Source organism: Nasonia vitripennis (genome assembly GCF_009193385.2).
Source record: "Nasonia vitripennis strain AsymCx chromosome 3 unlocalized genomic scaffold, Nvit_psr_1.1 chr3_random0004, whole genome shotgun sequence".
Lineage (NCBI taxonomy): Eukaryota > Metazoa > Arthropoda > Insecta > Hymenoptera > Pteromalidae > Nasonia > Nasonia vitripennis.
In genome coordinates this window covers 2,428,011-2,448,636 of record NW_022279623.1, presented here as the reverse complement: position 1 = coordinate 2,448,636, position 20,626 = coordinate 2,428,011, and the positions used below count along the sequence as shown (strand labels likewise).

At 32.5% G+C, this 20,626-nt stretch overlaps 4 protein-coding genes across 10 annotated transcripts in view; 2 read left to right on the top strand and 2 right to left on the bottom strand.

Annotated features, from left to right (window-relative positions):
• Positions 1-20,626, bottom strand: part of LOC100677815 (acylamino-acid-releasing enzyme) — a 29,135-nt gene that overhangs the window by 7,330 nt on the left and 1,179 nt on the right. For 2 of the 5 annotated variants that reach the window (XM_031925739.2, XM_031925740.2), the window contains exons 2-11: positions 4,695-4,846; positions 4,375-4,592; positions 4,141-4,304; positions 3,906-4,048; positions 3,553-3,817; positions 3,320-3,465; positions 3,054-3,225; positions 2,701-2,958; positions 2,390-2,524; positions 2,093-2,313 (exon numbers count right to left, since the gene is read on the bottom strand). The exons of 1 other annotated variant lie outside the window; for it this stretch is intronic. In XM_031925739.2, the coding sequence (XP_031781599.1) occupies positions 2,093-2,313; positions 2,390-2,524; positions 2,701-2,958; positions 3,054-3,225; positions 3,320-3,465; positions 3,553-3,817; positions 3,906-4,048; positions 4,141-4,304; positions 4,375-4,592; positions 4,695-4,709 (1,737 nt within the window). In that variant the 5' untranslated portion in view covers positions 4,710-4,846. Of the gene's footprint in view, positions 1-2,092; positions 2,314-2,389; positions 2,525-2,700; positions 2,959-3,053; positions 3,226-3,319; positions 3,466-3,552; positions 3,818-3,905; positions 4,049-4,140; positions 4,305-4,374; positions 4,593-4,694; positions 4,847-5,997; positions 6,390-6,521; positions 6,750-6,823; positions 6,904-6,993; positions 7,215-7,297; positions 7,436-7,550; positions 7,809-7,901; positions 8,074-8,184; positions 8,331-8,413; positions 8,679-8,782; positions 8,929-9,008; positions 9,173-9,270; positions 9,489-9,615; positions 9,672-9,884; positions 9,982-20,626 lie in introns of those variants that run through there. 2 more of the 5 variants (XM_031925737.1, XM_031925738.1) reach the window with 2 other exon arrangements.
• On the top strand, positions 11,045-13,097 carry LOC100677843. Of its 2 annotated transcripts, none has more exons than XM_003426361.5 (9): positions 11,045-11,286; positions 11,356-11,513; positions 11,631-11,714; positions 11,800-11,940; positions 12,023-12,160; positions 12,228-12,359; positions 12,445-12,531; positions 12,619-12,730; positions 12,805-13,094. In XM_003426361.5, exons 1-9 carry the CDS (start codon positions 11,167-11,169, stop codon positions 12,910-12,912), a joined length of 1,080 nt encoding a protein of 359 aa, XP_003426409.1. In that variant the 5' UTR covers positions 11,045-11,166; the 3' UTR covers positions 12,913-13,094. The 2 variants fall into 2 exon arrangements, with proteins under 2 accessions (XP_003426409.1, XP_008206582.1); XM_008208360.4 differs by having other exon boundaries at positions 11,049-11,286; positions 12,448-12,531; positions 12,805-13,097.
• Positions 12,821-20,580, top strand: LOC100677906. 2 transcript variants are annotated; one of them, XM_016987818.3, is made up of 7 exons: positions 17,704-18,048; positions 18,164-18,188; positions 18,254-18,365; positions 18,438-19,242; positions 19,306-19,964; positions 20,070-20,190; positions 20,272-20,580. In XM_016987818.3, the coding sequence occupies exons 3-7, from the start codon at positions 18,260-18,262 to the stop codon at positions 20,474-20,476; spliced, it is 1,896 nt and encodes a 631-aa protein (XP_016843307.1). In that variant the 5' UTR covers positions 17,704-18,048; positions 18,164-18,188; positions 18,254-18,259; the 3' UTR covers positions 20,477-20,580. The 2 variants fall into 2 exon arrangements, with proteins under 2 accessions (XP_031781601.1, XP_016843307.1); XM_031925741.2 differs by lacking the exon at positions 17,704-18,048 and adding an exon at positions 12,821-12,937 and having other exon boundaries at positions 18,164-18,365.
• On the bottom strand, positions 14,214-17,589 carry LOC103316157. The gene is made up of 2 exons (XM_008208361.4): positions 14,734-17,589; positions 14,214-14,568 (listed from the first exon to the last, which is right to left on the bottom strand). Exons 1-2 carry the CDS (start codon positions 16,597-16,599, stop codon positions 14,308-14,310), a joined length of 2,127 nt encoding a protein of 708 aa, XP_008206583.1. The 5' UTR covers positions 16,600-17,589; the 3' UTR covers positions 14,214-14,307.

The window sequence follows — 20,626 nt, the reverse complement described above, 5'->3', positions numbered from 1 at the left end:
TCGAAAAAACGGTAAAAGAGGCCGCGAACAAAGTACTGGGTAAAAAGAAAAAGCCAAAGAGCAAACCATGGTTTGACGAAGAGTGCGAACTCTGGTTTGAAAGGCGCAAAAGGCTAAATTAGATAGCTTACAAAATAGAAGCGATAGGACCGTAAAAGAGTATTCTAACGCAAGGAAACAGACGAGCGCGATCTACAGAAATAAGAAGCGGGAGTATCAAAAGAATCTTATTAGGAGAATAGAAACTAACAGTAAGGAAAATAACCCCCGCGAAATGTACAGAGGGATTAACGCCATCAGAAAGGGTTTTAGGAGTAGAGCGCAATTGATGAAGGACGAAAACGGGGACCTCGTAACAAATGACAACGAATTACTGTCGCTGTGGAAAAATTATTTCGATAAATTATTAAACGTGCACGAAAGTAGCGAAGAATTAGGGGACGAAATTCACACTGCTGAACCCCACGTGGAGGAACCGAGCTACCAAGAAGTAGAGGCCGCGATTAAAAAACTAAAAAACAATAAAGCCGCGGGAAATGACTATATACCAACTGAGTTACTCAAATATGGGGGAGTCGAGCTCACTTTCAAAATCTATAAACTAGTATGTGCCATCTGGAAAAATGAAACAATACCCGAAAATTGGAAGGAATCTATCATTATACTGATTTTTAAAAAGGGGGATAAGACAGACTGCAATAACTATAGGGGTATTTCACTTTTAGCAACGTGCTACGAAGTTCTGTCAAACGTAATACAAGATAGACTCACTCCATTCGCGGAAGATATAGTAGGAGATTATCAGTGCGGATTTCGGCGCAACAGATCGACGAGCGATCAAATGTTTACCATAAGACAGTTGTTAGAGAAAAAGTGGGAATTTTGCGAAACCATACACCAACTATTTATAGATTTTAAAAAAGCGTACGACTCTATTAAGCGAAGCAAAATGTATCAAATTCTAGCACTTCTCGGTGTACCGAAAAAACTCGTGAGATTAATTCAAATATGTCTGAACGGAAGCACGGGAAAGGTCCGAGTAGGCGGTAATGTATCAGAACCCTTCATGATACGCGATGGTTTAAAACAAGGGGATGGGCTCTCTACGGTGCTGTTCAACTTAACGTTAGAGTATGCCGTTAGAAAAATGCTGGTTAGCCAGATGGGCGCAACGCTTAATGGAACAATGCAGATACTAGGCTACGCAGATGATTTGGATATACTGGGGGATTGTAGGGAAACGGTAGCAAGAAACGCGGAAATCCTCATAAAAGCGGTGGAGTATACAGGGTTAGAAGTGAGTGAATCAAAAACAAAGTACATGATTGTGGATAAGCTAGGCATCTGCAGAGGGGAGGAAGATCTCAGAGTTGGGAATTTTACTTTTGAAAAGGTTAGCGAATTCAGGTATCTGGGTATGACCATAAATGATAGAAACGAGATTAATGTCGAAATAAATAAGAGACTCCATTCGGGTAATGCTTGCTTCTACGCCGTGAGTAATTTACTTAAGTCGAGGCTGTTGTCTAAAAACGTTAAAATAAGAATATACAGGACAATAATACTGCCGGTGGTTCTGTACGGGTGCGAAACGTGGGCTCTCACTAAGCAGGCGGACAACCGTTTTAGGGTATTTGAAAATAAAGTCTTGCGAAAAATATACGGGCCGAAGAAAGATGAGGAAACCGGGGAATGGAGGAGACTACACAATGATGAGTTACACAATCTGTACGCGTCACCAAATATTAACAGAATAATAAAATCGCGCAGATTGGGATGGGCAGGGCACGTAGCGAGAATGAGAGACGACCGTACGGCAGCGGGACCGTGTCATGAATGGCAGGCCGATGGTAACGCGACCTCTAGGTAGACCTAGACGTAGATGGGAGGACAACGTAAAAGCGGATCTAGTAGAAATAGGACGGGTGGGTGTCGATCGGAGAGGTGCATCTTGGGTGGGGTTGACACAAGATAGGGCAGCGTGGAAGGCTTGTGTAGATAAGGCGATGAACTTTCGAGTTCCAAATGCCATGTAAAAAAAAAAAAAAATTATGTATTAATAGTCATATAATTATATTTTGATTTAAAATACCGGATATTGCCCACTCAAATGCGCATTTATGAATCCGCCATGTGATCCACCGCATAAACTAACTCGTTGTGGATCCAACCATGGATATTTTTTCATTGCTGTATTTATTGCTGTCACACAATCAAGAACATCGGACTCTCCAACTCTTCCGAGAATGTACTCAATGCTATTTCCGCCCAAACCAGTAGAGCCACGATAATTTATTAGCAAAACTCCAAAACCTTAAAAAATATACACAATCAAGAAGCGATGTTCTAGATACTTATTAATAATAAATTAATTCAATATAAAAAATACCAAGACTTGCAAAAACGGCATGACTCAAATTAAATTCATTACTGAACACAGAATGAGGTCCTCCATGTGCTATGGCAATTAAAGGCATGGACTTTTCGGATTGTTGTTTTCCTAAGTAAGTGAAATTGAAATCCTCTAAAAATGAAACAAAATTGCTCTGTATCATCATTTCATTTTAATTATTTAAGAGTAATTTTATTTATAATGCTAAATGCAAATAACTTAGCTAATATTATAAACATTTATATCACAAGATTCATTTTTTTTCTATTAGTGTTATCAACAAAACGATAATACTTATATATACTTACTAACGGTATCATTATTATCATACATGAATTCCACATTTTCATACATAAGATTGTATTTATTAATATCTGTAAGAGGATTTGTACAATTTTTCATAAGAAGCTTGCCCACATCTGGCCCATGAGGATCAAATTTTCCGATAACTAATTGTGATGGTTGTATAGGGGTAAATTTTGCAAAGGATATGTGATTCTTATTTACATCCAAAATACTCAAGCTGGCACCATTCGGATTGTCTATTTCTGTTATTAATTTTGTATCTGTATATGTATAAAGTGAAACATTTTTTTTACTGACAGACATAATTTCAATACTGACAAAAAAATTCCATCAAAAACATATTTTTTTTTATTACCCAAGTCAATCATGTACGATTTTATTGTTGATCGTTGAGGTGTACTAAAGAAGACATATTTTGAATCATCGCTCCAGCAACGTTTTGTAAGACTTTGATTATAGAGTCCATGGAATTTTTTATTTTTTGAAATAATCATCACATCTTGTACAGTATCTATGAGTACCACGGGCTAAAATATATTTCTATATAATTTATGTATTTGTAGAGGCAAATGATACAGTAAAAAGTTCTATCGTGAAAACGCATAAAAAAATGTTGCTTACAGTTTCTAAAGTGTTCCATTTTAAATACATAAGTCTTTGAACATGATGATGGGCTGTGCTAATAGTTCGTTCTAACCATACTAGATAATTTCCATCAGGACTAAACCGTGGTGATCTACAAGAATCGCTCTGAGCAGTCAACTTCCCTATTTATAGTGCATAAATAGGATCATTTAGATCAAACCTAACATCATATACCAACAATTATAAATCAAATATAAAAGATCTATTACGAAAAATGTTGTCCTTTAGGTGGAAGATATACGATTCTCTGTTGGTGCAGAACTTTAGACCGAGATATCTGGGATATAGCTTATAAGCAACGCCTACTATGTCGACGCCATTTGGAGCCCAAATTACTTGTCCTGGAAAATAATCATCTGGTATGGAATCCAAAGATACTATAGTATCTTCGTTGATATCCAAAATAACGACTACACTACGATGCTTGCCCACTAATTGTTCACCCCATTCAGGTTTAAAAACATACTCGGCACCCTATGATTTTTTATAGTGCATAAAATATAGTTATTAATAGACCTAAATTTTAATGGTATATTTCATACAAATCGTGATTAAATCTTACGCGTGTGGGTTCTTCTTCTTCGCATTTTTTATTTTTATGTTTAGATTTTTGCTTATAGAAAGGCTCACTTTTCTTTAATTTCTTTTCAGCTACATAAAGTAACCGCTTGTTATCTGGTGATAGTTGAAAGGCACTAAACGTAGCTGTAAAATTAAAAAACTTTCTTTACTGCATACGTTACAAATTTAAAATAATTTCGACGATTTCGAAGTAATCACGTAGAAAAGTTAATTACGTTCTGAATATACGTCTCCATGAACATCAAATGCAGATAAGTCATATGATTTAATAAGATGCTTTTTATCCCAAATTTCTATAAATTGTTTGGATTTTCCATCAGCCGTGACATCTCTTAAGATAGCTTTTATCGTATCGTCATTAGAAGAGATCTTTGAAACTCTAAATGCAAAATTTAAAATATCATTCAAGGTTTTATTTTAAAATTCACGTTGAATTTTTTGTGTCTTACTCAGAAGTTATGTCTGAAGGAAAGCTTTCAGCAAGTAATTCTAGTTCTGAATCAAAACTGAAATCTCGAATAAACTTTTGTTTTTTGCGTCTTTCTAAATTTCTTTGCAACCAAACACTTTCTACTTTGATCCCACGTTTTACTGTAGGAGTAATTTCAGCCGAGGTTAAAATTGGATTTTTAGATAATTCTTTGTATACATCCAAAATTTTATCAGCCTGCAATTAAGATTTTACTTAAATTATTTTCGGAACCTTTCAGATTAATAATAAAATTAATCTGTTACTATCACTTAGGCAAGATTTAAATTATCGACGTACCTTGGCTGAGGCCATGATTTATTTAGCTAAGTTTCCTTTGAAAATCGGTTATATATCAAAAATAGGTATAGTCTCAGACAAGAGCAAACATAATTTTGAAAAAGACTATCAGATAGGTAAATATAAAGTCTGATATTCTTCAGTTTCTCCAGCTTGAAAATAAAAATTCGAAATCAAAAGTTTGAATACAACATCCACAAAAATATTTTTCTTAATAAGCATAATGTACATAGAATATTCATCATAATATATATATATATATATATATATATATATATATATATATATACTAGTGGGGCTCCGCCCCCCTGCTCGCTTCGCTCGCCAACCCCCTATTGTAGTTTCTGTGTGATTTTATCTTCAAAATTTTATTTTCATGAACTGATAATTATGTTCTGGATGGTTGAAAATGATCGATCTTAATTGATTCTATTGATTCTAATTGATAAAAATGAATCAATAATAATCATTTTGTTTACAAATGCATGAAGTTTAGAACATAATTCATTTTTGCCAATAACCATAATTTTATATAATTTGATCATGTCATGAAATTATATGAAATTATTGGTAATTTTTATACAATAAAATAAAAAAAAACAAAAAAAAATCAACGCGCCTAAAGTACATTGTATTATGACTAATAAAATGTACTTTTGACAGTACCCCTTGGGTGGTGTGGAAAACTGTCTCTTTATTCTGTCTCTCTAGTTCTGTCTGACTACTCATATTACCTGAAAATTCATCGAGGTCTTTGATCTCGCTTATCTTGTCCATTTTGTTGTTTATTCAATCAGTGAATCATCTATAATGATTATACTTTCTGATGGTTCTTTGAGTTCTTTGAACTCAATTATTCCCTAACTTATTTACACGTTATTAATAATTAACTTTAATCTTATAACTTAAATAAAATTAGAGGTAGATCTTCAATATCTGGTTCTCTTGGAACTGATACTTCTTACCTTAACCTAAACCTTAATTCTATTTAATATTATCCAATTTAAATCTATTTAATCATAATATGTTATAAATTTGTATTTAATTGGATTGTTAATGCGGCCTTATTTTACTACGCAATAGCGTTGTGAAAGTATGACGGTCTCAAGCCCGATAACGCAGAGAGCAGTCATGTTATTTGGTGGGGGGGAGTCTTGCCAAAATGACTATATAATATAGGAAGATATATATATATATATATATATAAATAAGTAATATAAATAAGTATATATAAATAATTATTTTTTAGTGAAATGGAGTCTTCTTAAAAATAAGAAATAAATCAAAAGAAACGTGTAACGATTTCTGTATATAAATATATTATTATAAATTCACGAGATATTTGTTATTTTTTTGTAATAAATATGCTTTTAGCGCATGTAGACAGATTTATTAATACGTGTACATCGATATTGTACAAATTCAATTCCGCTACATATTTATTAATATTTTTATAAACAAGATGGAAATGAAAATATAATGAGGCTTTGATAGAATCAATATTGGTGTTGTAACATTTATTCTTCAGCTTTTTTTGATCCAGGTTTTGGCACTTCTTCAGCTACCACAGCGGGCTTTGAGGTCGCTATAGGTGTATCACTGGTGTGTTCCAATAGCCAGAGAGCGGCATTGATAACAAAGTCAATTTCAACAAAGTCTTTGGCTAACATATGATTATCATCATAGACGTATAATCTGAATAATGAGAATAAGTGTTAAAATTAATAAATTATACAAACTATATTTTATTTTTTTATCAGATTGAGTATTTGCAGATTTAACTTGTGTTTTAATCGTAATCGATCTTCTGTATAAGTGTATACTTACTTAGTTATAACATCATTTGCTATCAGACGATTGTACCACAATTTGCCCTGAGAAGCAGGGCTTCTCAAATCTTGAGTGCCTACTGCAATCATAGTAGGAGCTGTCACCTTATCGGCATGTCGTACGGGTGAGCGATCGAACATTTTGAGAACTATTTCGGTATATTTCGTTTCGGAAGTTGCAGGTGGCAAAGATTCGAGGAATTGACAACCAGTATTGGCAGGGCACCTATTAAAGAGGACACGGATACATGAATGACATTTCTAATAATTACTTACGCAAATTAATAGAATTATATTTACCAGTCCGGAATATCAGTTGACGTAAACATTGATGGTATATCGATTATAGGAGCCCTCATCACAACCGCTCTAAACAAGTTCTATAACATGAATGTTTTAAACAATTTTTATTTTTACCCATTTCATATTATTTACACAATTATGAGTTCACATCTATTCGCCAAACTTACCGAATGCTGTCCGCTTAAATGAGCACATAAGAAACCACCATGACATAAACCATACAACGTTACTTTTGTCGGATCAATTTGTGGATATTTATCCAAAGCTAAATTTATAGCTGTTACACAGTCAAGCACATCAGTTTCTCCAATTCTTCCGCTGAGAAATTCAATGTTGTCCCCACCCATACCAGTAGACCCTCGGAAATTAATTTGTAAAATTCCAAAACCTATGAAATCGAAAAAAATTGTAAATTTTATTTATACATATGTATAATATATATTATAAATCATGAATTATCGCATTTGTTACCTAAAAGTGCAAAAATTGCATGATCCATGTTAAATTGGTTGCAGAACGAGTAATGAGGTCCTCCGTGGGGTACAACAAGTAAAGGCATTGATTTTTCAGGTGCAGATTTTTCTCCAAAGTAAGTGAAATTGAAGTCTCCTATAAATTTCAATAATTGTTTAGTTATAATGAAAAAGCAATACTTGTATTTATTATTCAAAAACATTCAGGCATTGTTTTTTAAAAATATATATCGTTATCTTGATCCACTTACTGACAGGTTCCTTTGTTTTATACTCAAATTCAGTATGTTCATATATAAGATTTTCTCCATTAGGAATATCTAGCGGTTTTGTGCAGTTGTACAAGTGAAGGTTTCCAATATTTTCTGACGTAGGATCGAATTTTCCAACAACTAATTGCGGTGGTAGGATGATGGAGAATCTTGTAAAAACTACGCGATTCTTTCTTACATCTAGAATGTTCAAGCTGCTTCCATCATTGTTTTCTATTTCAGTTACTACTTTGGTTTCTGTAAATGGACATGGATATTTTAGAGGGATTGTTCAAAGTCTGTTTTAGTCATTCAGCAGTGTTTGAGATGAAATCAAATTTCCCGACTTACCTAAATTAACTACGTATGACTTGATTTCGGATCTTTGTGGTGTGCTGAGAAAGAGGTATTGAGAGTCGTTACTCCAACAGCGCTTGGGTATAGTTTGACCATAAAATCCGTAAAATTTCTTATCATTGGCAATAGTTATGTTTGTTTTTACTAGGTCAACAACCATGTCAGGCTGAAAATAATATGAATGCATTATTTATTTGTTGGGTTATTTGTTTATTTAGGATACGACAATACATTTTTTATTCAAACTAATTGCGCTAAGCTGAATCAATAAACTCACTGTTTCGACAACATCCCATTTTATACGCATAAGCCTTTGGACATTATGGTGAGGTTTGCCAATGTCCCTTTCTAGCCATATAAGATGCTTTCCATCAGGACTGAATTGAGGAGTTTTACAAGCTTGTCCTGGCCCAGTCAATTTACCTTTAGAAAAATAATGATAAAGAATTATTCGATTCACAATGATTACAAAAATGCATGTTAGAAAAAATTGGCATGGTGCTTACGAAACTCTGTTCCTTTTAATAGAAAAATGTAAGATTCCCTATTGCTACAACCAAATCGACCAAGATATCTTCGATATAATTTATATGCGACACCGACTATACATTCGCCATTGGGAGTCCAAATAACTTCAGCTGGAAAATAATCGTGTGGAATAAAAGGCAGAGGGAAGAAAGTGTCCTCCTCAATATTCAGAAGTACAATTACGGATCGATGTCGACCTTCCAATTGTTCTCCCCAGTCTGGCTTGTAAACGTGCTCAGCACCCTAAATATTCAAGCAGATTTTTTTTTAATATTGCTGGTATATTTATGAAAGTATATACTTATACATGATAAGTATAAAATACTGCGTTATCTATAATTTCTTACCCGTTCAGCTTCCTCTTCATTTTCTTGCGTAGCAACTTTATACTTTGGTTTCTGCTTATAATAAGGTTCAGTTTTTCGCAACTTCTTTTCGGCGATGTACATTAATTTCGTATTGTCGGGCGAAAATTGAAACGAGCTAAACATATCTAAAGAAAGATAAATCAAGAGATATTAAATAACCAATGAATTCGATGTGATTTTTGATGAAATGGCAAAATGTTCTCACTATCAGTGTAAATTTCTCCGTGCGCATCGTAAGCAGCCAAATCATAGTTTTTGACAAGATGTTGTCTGTCCCAAATTTCAATGTATTGCTTTGGCTTTCCATCAATTGCGACTTCCCGCAATATAGCTTTTAATTTTTCGTTTTCGGATGACGTTGATAACAGCCTTAAAGGTAAAGTTAAATAGTTTTATTCACAGTAATTATATCTAAAATACATATACGTTATAATTATGCTATCAAAATTTAAGAGATCAATATTTACTCTGAAGTAACGTCTACTGGAAAGCTTTCTACAAGAGGTTGCAAATCTGCGTCCAAACTGAAATCTTGAGTAAACTTTTGCTTTATGTTCCTTTCTAAATTTCTTTGTTCCCAAACACTTTGAATCGAAATTCCATTTCTAGCTATAGAAATAATTCTAGCAGATTTTAAACTTGGATTTTGACTCATGTGCTTGTAAAGATCTAAAACTTTGTCCATCTACAAATATACCGTTCATATAGTAAAGACATTTTTTTTATTTTACCATAAATGATGCATGCAACAAATAAAATATTACAAGATAAAATCTATTTTTGTCATAAATCGGCGAATAATTTGAACGAACCTGCTTCGTGTCTGCCGTTGGCTGCGCCGCCATCGTTAAGAGTTCACAACGATCTCCTTCAAAACATCAAAGTAAAATGTTAGCTCGTGATGAATACTAGTGGAGGTTTAATCAATTAGTCGATATACATTATAACAGCGATATTCATAAAACTGCAGTTTATTGTGATATGATGACGTCGTTAATATTCATTTCGAATGCGAATAAACAACCTATTAATAGTATGGGTTGTGATTATTTAAAGAAAAACAAAAAGCATATATACTTACTTTGGTACAGTACGTGTATAATAAGTTAATCCTCAATAAAATCGGGTAAAATAATAATTTATTCTCGATCTGCAGCACACCACCGAATCTCACAAAACTTTTAAATTACGTAACCATTAATGACAATCGATTTTCTATAGGAGAAATTATGCAACTCACTAGACTAATTGTATATGTATACAGGATGTCTAACTATAGGATAGGACAGGAAGGGCCGATAATCTTATAAATTATGGGAAATGTGAAACAAAGGGGGAAGACAATTAGACGCCGCGAATAATTGCGGGCGACTGATCGGTTCTTTTGGGTACGGGTGAGCTGCGAGGGATCGGCGCGCTTCGAGACGCCGCAGCTCAGCAGCTTATAGGTCAAACGGCTCCTTTCATCGGCTGCGAGCGATCTTTGGCAAAGGCGTTGAGCGCAAGGTTCGCCGGGCATGTGACACTTCGGTCAGTCGAGGAATTTACCTCGACGAATCTTGAGCTCGAATAATCTTAGCTTCTATATACTTAAGCAGCTTTAATTAAGATGCCATTTTTTTTAATCATAACACCTCTAACTATCTGTTGGATGACCAACATCGTGCATGCCAATAGCAACGTTTTAAACTCTATGAATACCACTGGGTTATATGATCATGTTATAAGTAGTCGTCTCTGTAATTTAAAAGCATATACAATATGATACATTATAGTAATCACAAATGGGAACAGTCCGGCGACCGGGTCAAGATCGACCTATTGCGATTGATTGATGATCGAGTTCTGATTAAAAATATACTAAGATCCAAACGTCGTACGTCATTACACAATAGAAGGAGTTACTCCAACAGTAAGTCTATATATAGCGAATGAATAAACAAGCGTTATTAGTTATATATAGGCAAATATTTATAGTGCATAATCAATGAATTACTGTAGGTATATAATGATGTCTGCAATTGGATGATTATAATAGTGCAAAAAAATATATAATTATTGTATTCATATGTGTTAATATTATGAAAATTGTAGCTTTCCATACAAACTCGTGTACAAATAAATCTCGTTCGAACTTTCCCGCGCTCACCTACTGCTTACGCCTATGCGCTCTGCGTTCCTATACAACTTGCCGATCACTTCAGTGTAATTATATAATATTATACCTCTTGCCGGTATCCCGTTTATGTGTTTTCGGCTTTCGCACACATAACATAACCTCTGTAAAATGAAAACATACTCCGGTCGCTCACGTAGGTGTACTATCGTGCAATCGCAATTTGTAAAACGCAAGCTACGCAACCATGAATTTTGGAGAAAAAGAGAACTTTTACGAAAAGCACCGCTATTTCTTCCAAGGGTATTCCTTCAAATTTGAAGGCCTAAAGCCGTCGTTACAAACTAAATTCGAGAACGTTGTCACGGTTTGCATACTTTTTAGTATATACATATTCAATAATCATTTGTAAATGACATTGCTTACAATTTTTTAGAAACTAAGTGGTATGGTGTGTAATGATGCTCTTTATACGCTATGTGACGAGTCGTATTTCGATAGACTAGAAAATCAGAAAAGAGCTGATTTGTTTAGTATCAATTTTATTTTGGATTCTATAATGGCTAATGATCTACTTAATATTGAAATATATAGGTATATATACGCTTTATTCTATGCAGTTTTTATTTAACTTATTTGTAAAAATGAAAATAAATTGTTATAAGTGAGTACAATCAATATCATTATTCTTTTTTTTCATTTTATGCCTAGGTATACGTCAACAAACTTGCAACAGATTGAAAGTCCTTGCTGTTTAATCAGTAAATATGTTTTAAGGACATATTCATGTCTCAGGTAATAAATATTAAAAGCTTTCATTCAATTTTTTAATGGAAAAAGTTGCTTCTTATAAGTAAATTATCTGTTTTCCTTCGAATAGGTATTATCAGGAAAATGTGCGCTGTGAGAGATGTTGCAGTTTTGATAATAATAAACATAATGATGACACAAATTCCAAACTTTGCAAAAAGTCTAAAGATAAAGATGAGACTGAAAATGTTTATCAAGAGGAATTGACAAAGTAAAGTTACTTTTATCTTATTATCCGGTGATTTACAATGTTTTTGAACTCTATTTGTTATGCACAATTGAAACTTTTTCAGATGCAATAATGAAGAAATCAATTCTATTGATGAGGTAGAGGAAATAATTCAAAGAAAAAGAAAACATGCCGTAGTTGAAATTCTTTCCCCAAAAAAGAATAAGTTGTCAACAGTTCAAATAAATGAAGATAAGAAAGAGTTTGTATATTTTTTAAATAAAATAAGGGATTCCCAGACTTTATATTCATATTCTATTACTTTTCAGTGTTACTGAAAAAAGAAGACGTAAGGCAATTATTTATGTTGGAGATAATGCGTGGAAAAGGGTAGACGTAAATCATCCTATGGAGCAAGAAAATATTGCTGATAACATGGATAATTCTCCAGAAATTCAAACGTAATAAACATCAAATAATTTTTTTTTTTTTTTTTGAAAATTCCTTAATAATATCTATTGATATTAATTTCTCATTTCCACTTAGAAGAAAGTGGTGGACATGTTTGCCACCACCCAGCCAATCAAAATCTGTCAAGGAACGAATGTATGAAAAAGGAGAAAGACGTCGAGGGTAAACAATCATTGCTTTGTTATTTTCTTTAAATTTTCTAATAATTTAATACGTTCTTAACAAATCTGTTTTTTTTTTGTTTTGTAGACATGATTACAGCATGAACGAGAAGAGGCAGATGATTGCTTATTTAATTATGCGGAATAAAATTAATGATTGCAGAATGCGTGATCCATGGCGTCAAATGCAAGCTGAAGGCGTAAGTTTCTTAATTTGATGGATAAAGATGTTCAGTTATTAATTTTTAAAATTTTACATTTTTCTCTCTTTTAGTACTTAAGTAATCGATCTGTGGAATCCTTACACAACCATTTTAGGAAGAGTATTCTGCCTAATATTCACAAGTTCGGATTGCCAGAGGACATTGTATTGAAATTTTAATGAACAAAATTTTGTTTTAGTTTATGTACGTATATATTTTACAGTTTTTCTTATTTGCGTCGATTTTATGGAACCTATTTTTTAAGCATTACCATTTTTTATGGATCTATTTTTCAATTCACACATCAAAATTTCTAATGTATTTATGTCTTAACATTATAAATACATGCAAAATTTCGAGTGTTTTCTTTTTTGTTTATGAATAGATACGCAGGTTGCACATTTCATAATCTTTGTCGAGGATTTGAATTTCCCTCCTTTTCCTATTTGTCGTCTGCTTGACTGTGTTATATATATATATATATATATATATATATATATATATATATATATAGGGATGTGCGTGCATGCATACTTATATATTAGTCCAATAAAATTAGCTGTGAAATCGCCCTGCGGTAGAAGTGGCTGCATTTTGGATATTTGGTAAATCGGGGTCGAAAAAGCCGATTCTGAAATTTGCAGCTTCCTAGAATGAGGGGTTCTATGCGAAAACAGCATGCAAAAGTTATTTTTGCTCATATCTCGAGATCGGCTTGACCTATGAGAAAATGGCTGGTATCAATGGAAAGAGCGTTAAATTTTGCATTGAAAACGATTTTTTAATCGAATCCGATGAGCGCAAAGTTCCGAGATAATTAATGAAAAAGAAATTTGCTTGGTGTAGAGGCAGGGGAGGGGAGTGAGCAGACGACATGGCCGCCGCCGCTCTCTCCGCGCGCAGCGGTGGGACGGCGGGAACCGAGCCGCGTTTGAATGCGTCATGCGAAAATATGATTTTTGATTTCGCGGCGACACCCGGAAAACTTATTGTATGAACTTTTTATTAATATTATCGAAATTAGCTATATAATTATCAAGTATGTATAGTTAATTATGAATTAAATAAGTAATAAATGTTCTCAACAATATAGCTATCCAATGAGCGGAAAAATAACATTACCTTGCATCCCAAATTTGATTTAATCGTTGCACCAATGACGCTGAAAAAATGAAATAGTCATATTTCATATAACTTTTGTATGCGCGGCAGCGATTTCTTTAGTTTGAGTTACCCATAGTACATTACGATACAAGGCGATGAGGCACATTCTGGCACGGCAGGGTTAAGCGCCCGAGCGTAGCGAGGATGCTTACGCCGTGCTGGAAAGTGAACATATGACACGAGTATCTAACAAATTATTATTTGAATTTGTGTTTTTTTTACCTGTAAGTAAATTATTGTTGAAAAATTTACGATAGCATTTTTTAATGTTATTATGAAGCAACATCAATAATACAAGGATAAAACGGTCAAAATATAAATAAATATGATTATTGTAAAAATTTAATATATAATAAAATGGTTATATTATTCTAGTAAATAGAATTGACAGAATTTTTCAGCAAAATTTTTTAATTTTCAGTTTGTGATTCATCAACATCTTCTTCTTGTAAATCATTTATTTCATCATTCCACATATTTTCATTATCTTCTATATCATCTATATCATCTTGTCGCTCTTCTGTATCACTCTCAAGTATGACCTTATGCGAATTTGAAGCATTTTCACAGCTTTGGCCATTGCAATTTTTACAACTGTAACTACATTTTATGCCAGCCTTTTTGCACGAACATCGGGATGTGTTACAATTTGTTTTACATCCACAAAATATCTGAAAATCAAGTTAATTATTTTTTCTTATCACAGTAAATATTACAATAGAAAATATCGAATACTTCACTAAAGTAAATATTAAATACGTCATTTGGAAATTATTTTCAAAGAAAAATTAGACAATTTCATATAATATATTTTAGGATAACATATAATAACTCACCATCTCCAGTAATTCGACTGGTGCAACTGGTTTAGGATTCATAATAGGTAGTAGCATATTACTCGTTCTCTTCCATCCCCATAATACTGGATCTAAATCGAATCCAAGCCAAATCTGCATTTGGTAATATACTCTTTTAGCATGCTCTCTTAATACCGAATCGGTAGGCGGTAAAGACGATAAAGATAATTCTTTTTTTGCAATTGCTGTAGATGTGCAAAATATTTTATATCTTAATTCATGTAGAGTCAGTTTTTGGTCATCTGCACCATACATTATTATCATAAGTTTTTCAGCAACTCTATATATATCGTCGACATTTTGGAATGGCTTATAAAATATGGATATTAATTGTTGCAAGTCTTCATTTTTTTCTAATAATGTTATAATACTTTTTTTACCTTTATTATATATAGCACTTGTTGAATCACATCCAGCAAACGCATGAGCAAATAAAATGTATTTTTCTAAATGTTTATGATCTCTGCTTGAATATAATTCATTTTTCTTGTTCGGTGACATTTTATAAAAATATATTTTATTTCCACCGATGCAGTGTGTAATTAGTAAAATTAACAAATCTATATCATTGCCGACCACTGAAACGAAACTTTCATTACTATCTTTTAATTCTATGGCCGTACGAATAATTACAGTGTCTGCATCTTCTTCTGAAATTTTTGTATGAATGTTATTTTCCTCTAAATATTTTGATAGTAAATCCACAAAATTTAGTTTATTACTAATGTTTGAAAGAAATTTTGTCTGATTCATTGTTACCATTTTATCTTCAGAGATATCGATATCGGCTCCGACGTTTTTCTCTCTCCGACAATATCTTTCATATGATTTTACTCCGATATATTCGTTGTTATATCCATCAAAAACAACAGTAACACGTCTACCAAAATGTTTAATGATATATGATAAATATAATTTAAAAACTTCTTTGAATTTCTGGCTGTGGGGCCAAACTACAGCATGCAATAACCAGCCTCCGTCTATGACATATATATCTGATGTTTGCAGCGCTAGCAACCTATTCGAAGTTTTAAATAACGGATAAAGTTTTGATTTCTGCGTTTTTCTCATTTGTCCCTTTTCGTTAAATAAGCTTAGCGAATATGGCGTAAGCTCATAATAAAAAGCTTCGCGTGTTTTTTCAGCGTCTCCATTGAAAATGACACAAATTCTTTGAAATAATAAGTAAATATCAATAGTAGATACTTCATGGTTGTAATCCAGATGTATTCCAGTTGCGGCACTTGCTAAATTGTTAACTTTATATATTTTTGACATTGAAATATTGTCAGCATTTTTCCCAACCATATCTTCCATTCCTTGCAGTCCTTTTTCAATAGCCTTATGACAATCTATATTTGGTCCACCAATTATTCCTGTAGAAAGCGATACCAAAACATGTAGATGATTGAAAGGATTATGATTTTGCAGCCAGGTTACAAATTCGTATATGTCATTGTTATCTCTCTTCATTCGACTCTTAGAAAGATCAACATGCTGTTCACTATTATTCGATTTCATTGCACAGTAATTTTCCAAACACTCCATTACATTAAACGCTGACGGCATGGCAAATAAATAACGCGCAACAACGCTAGGAGTGACACCTCGACCATGCTTTAAATCTGTACCGAAAAACCTATTTAATGTCTGCTCAATTATCATGTCACTCCATACACCAGACCACGCTTTATCTGATCTACGTATAGTGAAATAGCCATCTTTCGTATAACGTTCAAATTCTAAAGGATCCATTATTACATCCAAATTTGCCATATCTTGAAGATAAATTTGAGCACTTTTTGCATAAGCAAAATGACCACTTGAGTAAAATAATGGTAACATATCTTTAATGCTTTGTAAATGTAGATTCCAATCGCCTAAGCGTTCTGCTTCTATAAACTGTAAGGCTATGGTGACACATTTGAAATATTGTATTCACAATTTTGGCGTTGGACCCTTGCTTTCAATGTTATTTAATTTTTGTATGAATTCTTCTGATAAGTGTTTCATAAAATTATTACTTTTACAGTCTTTTATCTAGGATTCAGAAACCAATCAATAAGCTGGTATCACAAATTAAAAAACTGTGAAGGCACACACTCAAAAAACAATAATTTTTTGATTTCTAATAGATTTTTAGTTAAAAATGACTCTGGAATACACTCTTTAGAGCACGATGTTACTTCGATGAGATACCAAAGTGTTCTGACCTATGATTAACCAGCTCGAGTAATGAACTGAGAAAGTGGCGTTGACATTCATAATTTATAAACATTTAGTATGCGGTGACAGGATGTTTGGATGAGTTCGGTTATATGATACGTCGCGAATGATTTTTTCCAGAGTGCATTTGAGACACTGGTATTTATATCGCACTAAATAATCTGAATTAAAATTTTTTTTTCGAAATTCTATTTCGAGATTACCAAAAATTTAGTAGTATATAAATTACGTTTCATATGTTTCATGCTTTCGTAAAATAAAGAACATCAAATAGTATAGTATAGCTATGATTTTGAAAATACTAATACTTTTTATTATATAGAAAAATCAAGAACCATAAAAGGAGTTATAAAAATAATTATATTTCAAAACGGAGTTGTTAATAAACACAGAGTTAAAAATAAATAAGTTGTGATGGTCAGGATCATTTATAACTTTGTATAAAAACTTTGTATAACTTTAAATTAACATTTTTATCTTTCTATTAAAAAATAGGTCTAACAAAAAAATTTTATTCAAGTAATTTACAAAGTTTTCTGAGTGTCGCCGCGAAATCAAAAATATTTTCGCATGACGCATTCAAACGCGTCTCGGTTCCCGCCGTCCCGTCGCTGCGCGCGGAGAGAGCGGCGGCGGCCATGTCGTCTGCGCACTCCCCTCCCCTGCCTCTACACCAAGCAAATTTCTTTTTCATTAATTATTTCGGAACTTTGCACTCATCGGAATCGATTAAAAAATCGTTTCCAATGCAAAATTTAACGCTCTTTCTATTGATGCCAGCCATTTTCTCATAGGTCAAGCCGATCTCGAGATATGAGCAAAAATAACTTTCGCACGCTGTTTTCGCATAGAACCCCTCATTCTAGGAAGCTGCAAATTTCAGAATCGGCTTTTCCGACCCCGATTTACCAAATATCCAAAATGCAGCCACTTCTACCGCAGGGCGATTTCACAGCTAATTTTACTGGACTATATGTGCGAGTGCGGAGTGCGGCACGACACACGGCACGGCAAGAGGAAACAATATGATTACCTAACCTACGAGAATTGAACTAAGGATATTTGAATGTATGATTATACTATATATATATATATATATATATATATCTATATATATATATATATATATATTTGTCATAGAAGATAATAAAAAAAGATATTTGAAAAATAATTTAATTTACAGATAAAAGTGAGATCCAATAGCTTTTGTAAGTACTCACATTTTTAATCAAGCATACAAGCTACTTAACCTCTTTTTTCTGAAATTTTCGAGAGAGAAATGCTTGCAAAAAGACTTTTTCGTCTGTCTATATCATTAAGAAGATCCAATATCTTAACTCAACAAGTTTTGGCCTATCATGTAACACACATTGAAAAAATAAAAGGTAGGTTTTTTAAACCAGTTTTGTCTTGCATGTATGTATCTTTCTAAATTGATCTATTTTTTTAAATTTTAGATAACAGAAGTTCATTACCATTCGAAAATGCTAATGTAGATGAATTAATGTCAGAATTAAAATCTCGGTTTCCATCAAAAGTTTTGGTTACTTTGGAAGCTAATAAAAATATTATAAAAGGCCCACATATTATTGTTGCATTGCAAAGTTTGGTCAAATCTTATAAAAGAGAAATATCTAATAAAAGTATCAAAACAACTGATCCATCGGATCGTCATGCCTTTCTCAAACCAATTTGTGATATTATTGATTCAAGGATTGATCAGTTGACAAATTCAGAAGCAATAGAAATTTTAAGTCTCTTCGCAAAAATAAAAATCCCATTTTCAGTTGGTACTGTTCAATTAATACTAAAGCATATTTGTAATAATTTGAACGATATGTCACTGATTTATTTTGGCACGTTATCTTTAATAATTAGAAGAATGCCACAATCACCATTGATCAAAGGCGTACAAAAAGCATTAGAAAAAAAGTTTGTAGTAAAGCTGTCAATAGATTTTGATGAAAATAATATCACATATCTTGAAAGTGCACTGTCTTTTATTAGTTATCATGCAAATGGTAAAAATTATCAATTATTGGAACATGTTATCCAAAGTTTAGAGAATTACAAGGGTGATATATCTCTTAAAAGCAGTATTTTAATATTAGAATCATTGTGTAATATGAGATACCATCCAAAAGGATGGTTAGATATTTTACATCGAGTTGAGGATGTTATATTGAATAATATCAAAGAGCTTAATGTAAATCAAGTTAATTTTATAATCTACATATTATCTGAAAGACTTAAATCAGCAGAGTAAGTATCAATTTTTATGCAACACTTGAAATAATATCTTTACCAATCCTATATTTCTTTCAGCATTCTTTTAGCAAAAGAATTTTATAATCCTGATTTTATAGATAGATTGATTCAGAAATTAATAAGTGATGATGTTGGCTTAAATAGTGCATTGAGTGCAATCAAATGTTTATGTTTTATTAGACATGAAAGTAAAGAGTTGTTGAATTATACATTTGCCACTTATTTTGAAAAAACCATTCTATCTGGAGAGACATTTGATGACCATATTAACAAGCTCTTAGTTTTGATATCTGGTGCAGCAACGATGATGCATAAAAACATTTTTTGGAAAGAAATAGAAGATTTTATTATGAAGAGCGATAGTATATTGAAATACAGTCATGAAACTTTGACTATTTGTGCACTAAATCTATTGTGCTTAGAGTCATATCATCATTCAATGTTACGTACCATTTTTGATTGTAATTATGATTATTCCAAAGAACAATTCTTGCATTGGACATTTTGTAAAATCTATCAAAAACTGAAAGTAGAACAAAATTATGATGGACCTGTACCGAGTGAATCACAAATTAATGCATTAAAAAGGTTGAGTTTTGAGACACATAAAAAAAAAGGGAAAAAAAGGGAAGATCTTGTGGACTATCTTCAAGATGGAATGGGAGGGTCTGATTATGTAAAGAGTGACTTTACAACAAAATTATTTCATCTGATTGGTAATAAATAGTTTTTAAATATTGATTCATCATATTCACTAATATCATTTACTTCAATGCTAAATAGATATGTTTATCTTTACACAAATTAATTTATATGTTTAGATCATGTTGTTATTTTGGACAAGAATGGCAATCCAGTTCCTATAAGTACCGAAACAAATAAAAGTGAAACAGACACTTTAAATTACCTGGAAAATTTGAAGGTTCCTCCGGCAAGCAAAGTGTAAGATATGATGAACTATTGCAAAATGATTTTTAGAAAATGTTAAGAACTATAAAAATAACTAAACTTGATTTTTTTCAGAATTGTCATTATACTTATGCCACATTATTGGTTCTTCAGAAATTCTGGTAATTTAATGGGTAACTTCAAAATCACTGTGAATACTTTGGAAGCAATGTCTTATAAAGTTGTTGCAATTGACGAAAGCATGTGGTATACAATACCCAAAGAACAAAAGACATCATTTTTGATGAAAGAAATCCGCTCAAAGTTATTCTCAGATTGAGCAAAAGTGACAGTAACATCAATTGTTGAAATTTAGATTTTTTGTAATACAATGTTAATAAATATCTTAAATATTTTTATAAATATTATGTTTGTATAAACTTATACACTTTTTAACATTTCATTAAAGTTTCCTGTTTTTATTTCAATG

Excerpts from the sequence above, each read along its gene's own strand:
- LOC103316157 (XM_008208361.4), bottom strand. The coding sequence starts at position 16,599 with ATGTTACCATTATTTTACTCAAGTGGTCATTTTGCTTATGCAAAAAGT. Across the intron at positions 14,569-14,733 it reads CAGTCGAATTACTGGAGATG|ATATTTTGTGGATGTAAAAC; the intron begins GTGAGTTATTAT and ends CTTGATTTTCAG.
- LOC100677843 (XM_003426361.5), top strand. The coding sequence starts at position 11,167 with ATGAATTTTGGAGAAAAAGAGAACTTTTACGAAAAGCACCGCTATTTC. Across the intron at positions 11,514-11,630 it reads CTTAATATTGAAATATATAG|GTATACGTCAACAAACTTGC; the intron begins GTATATATACGC and ends TTTTATGCCTAG. Across the intron at positions 12,532-12,618 it reads AAAGGAGAAAGACGTCGAGG|ACATGATTACAGCATGAACG; the intron begins GTAAACAATCAT and ends TTTGTTTTGTAG.
- LOC100677906 (XM_031925741.2), top strand. The coding sequence starts at position 18,260 with ATGCTTGCAAAAAGACTTTTTCGTCTGTCTATATCATTAAGAAGATCC. Across the intron at positions 18,366-18,437 it reads ACACATTGAAAAAATAAAAG|ATAACAGAAGTTCATTACCA; the intron begins GTAGGTTTTTTA and ends TTTAAATTTTAG. Across the intron at positions 19,965-20,069 it reads AAAATTATTTCATCTGATTG|ATCATGTTGTTATTTTGGAC; the intron begins GTAATAAATAGT and ends TTATATGTTTAG.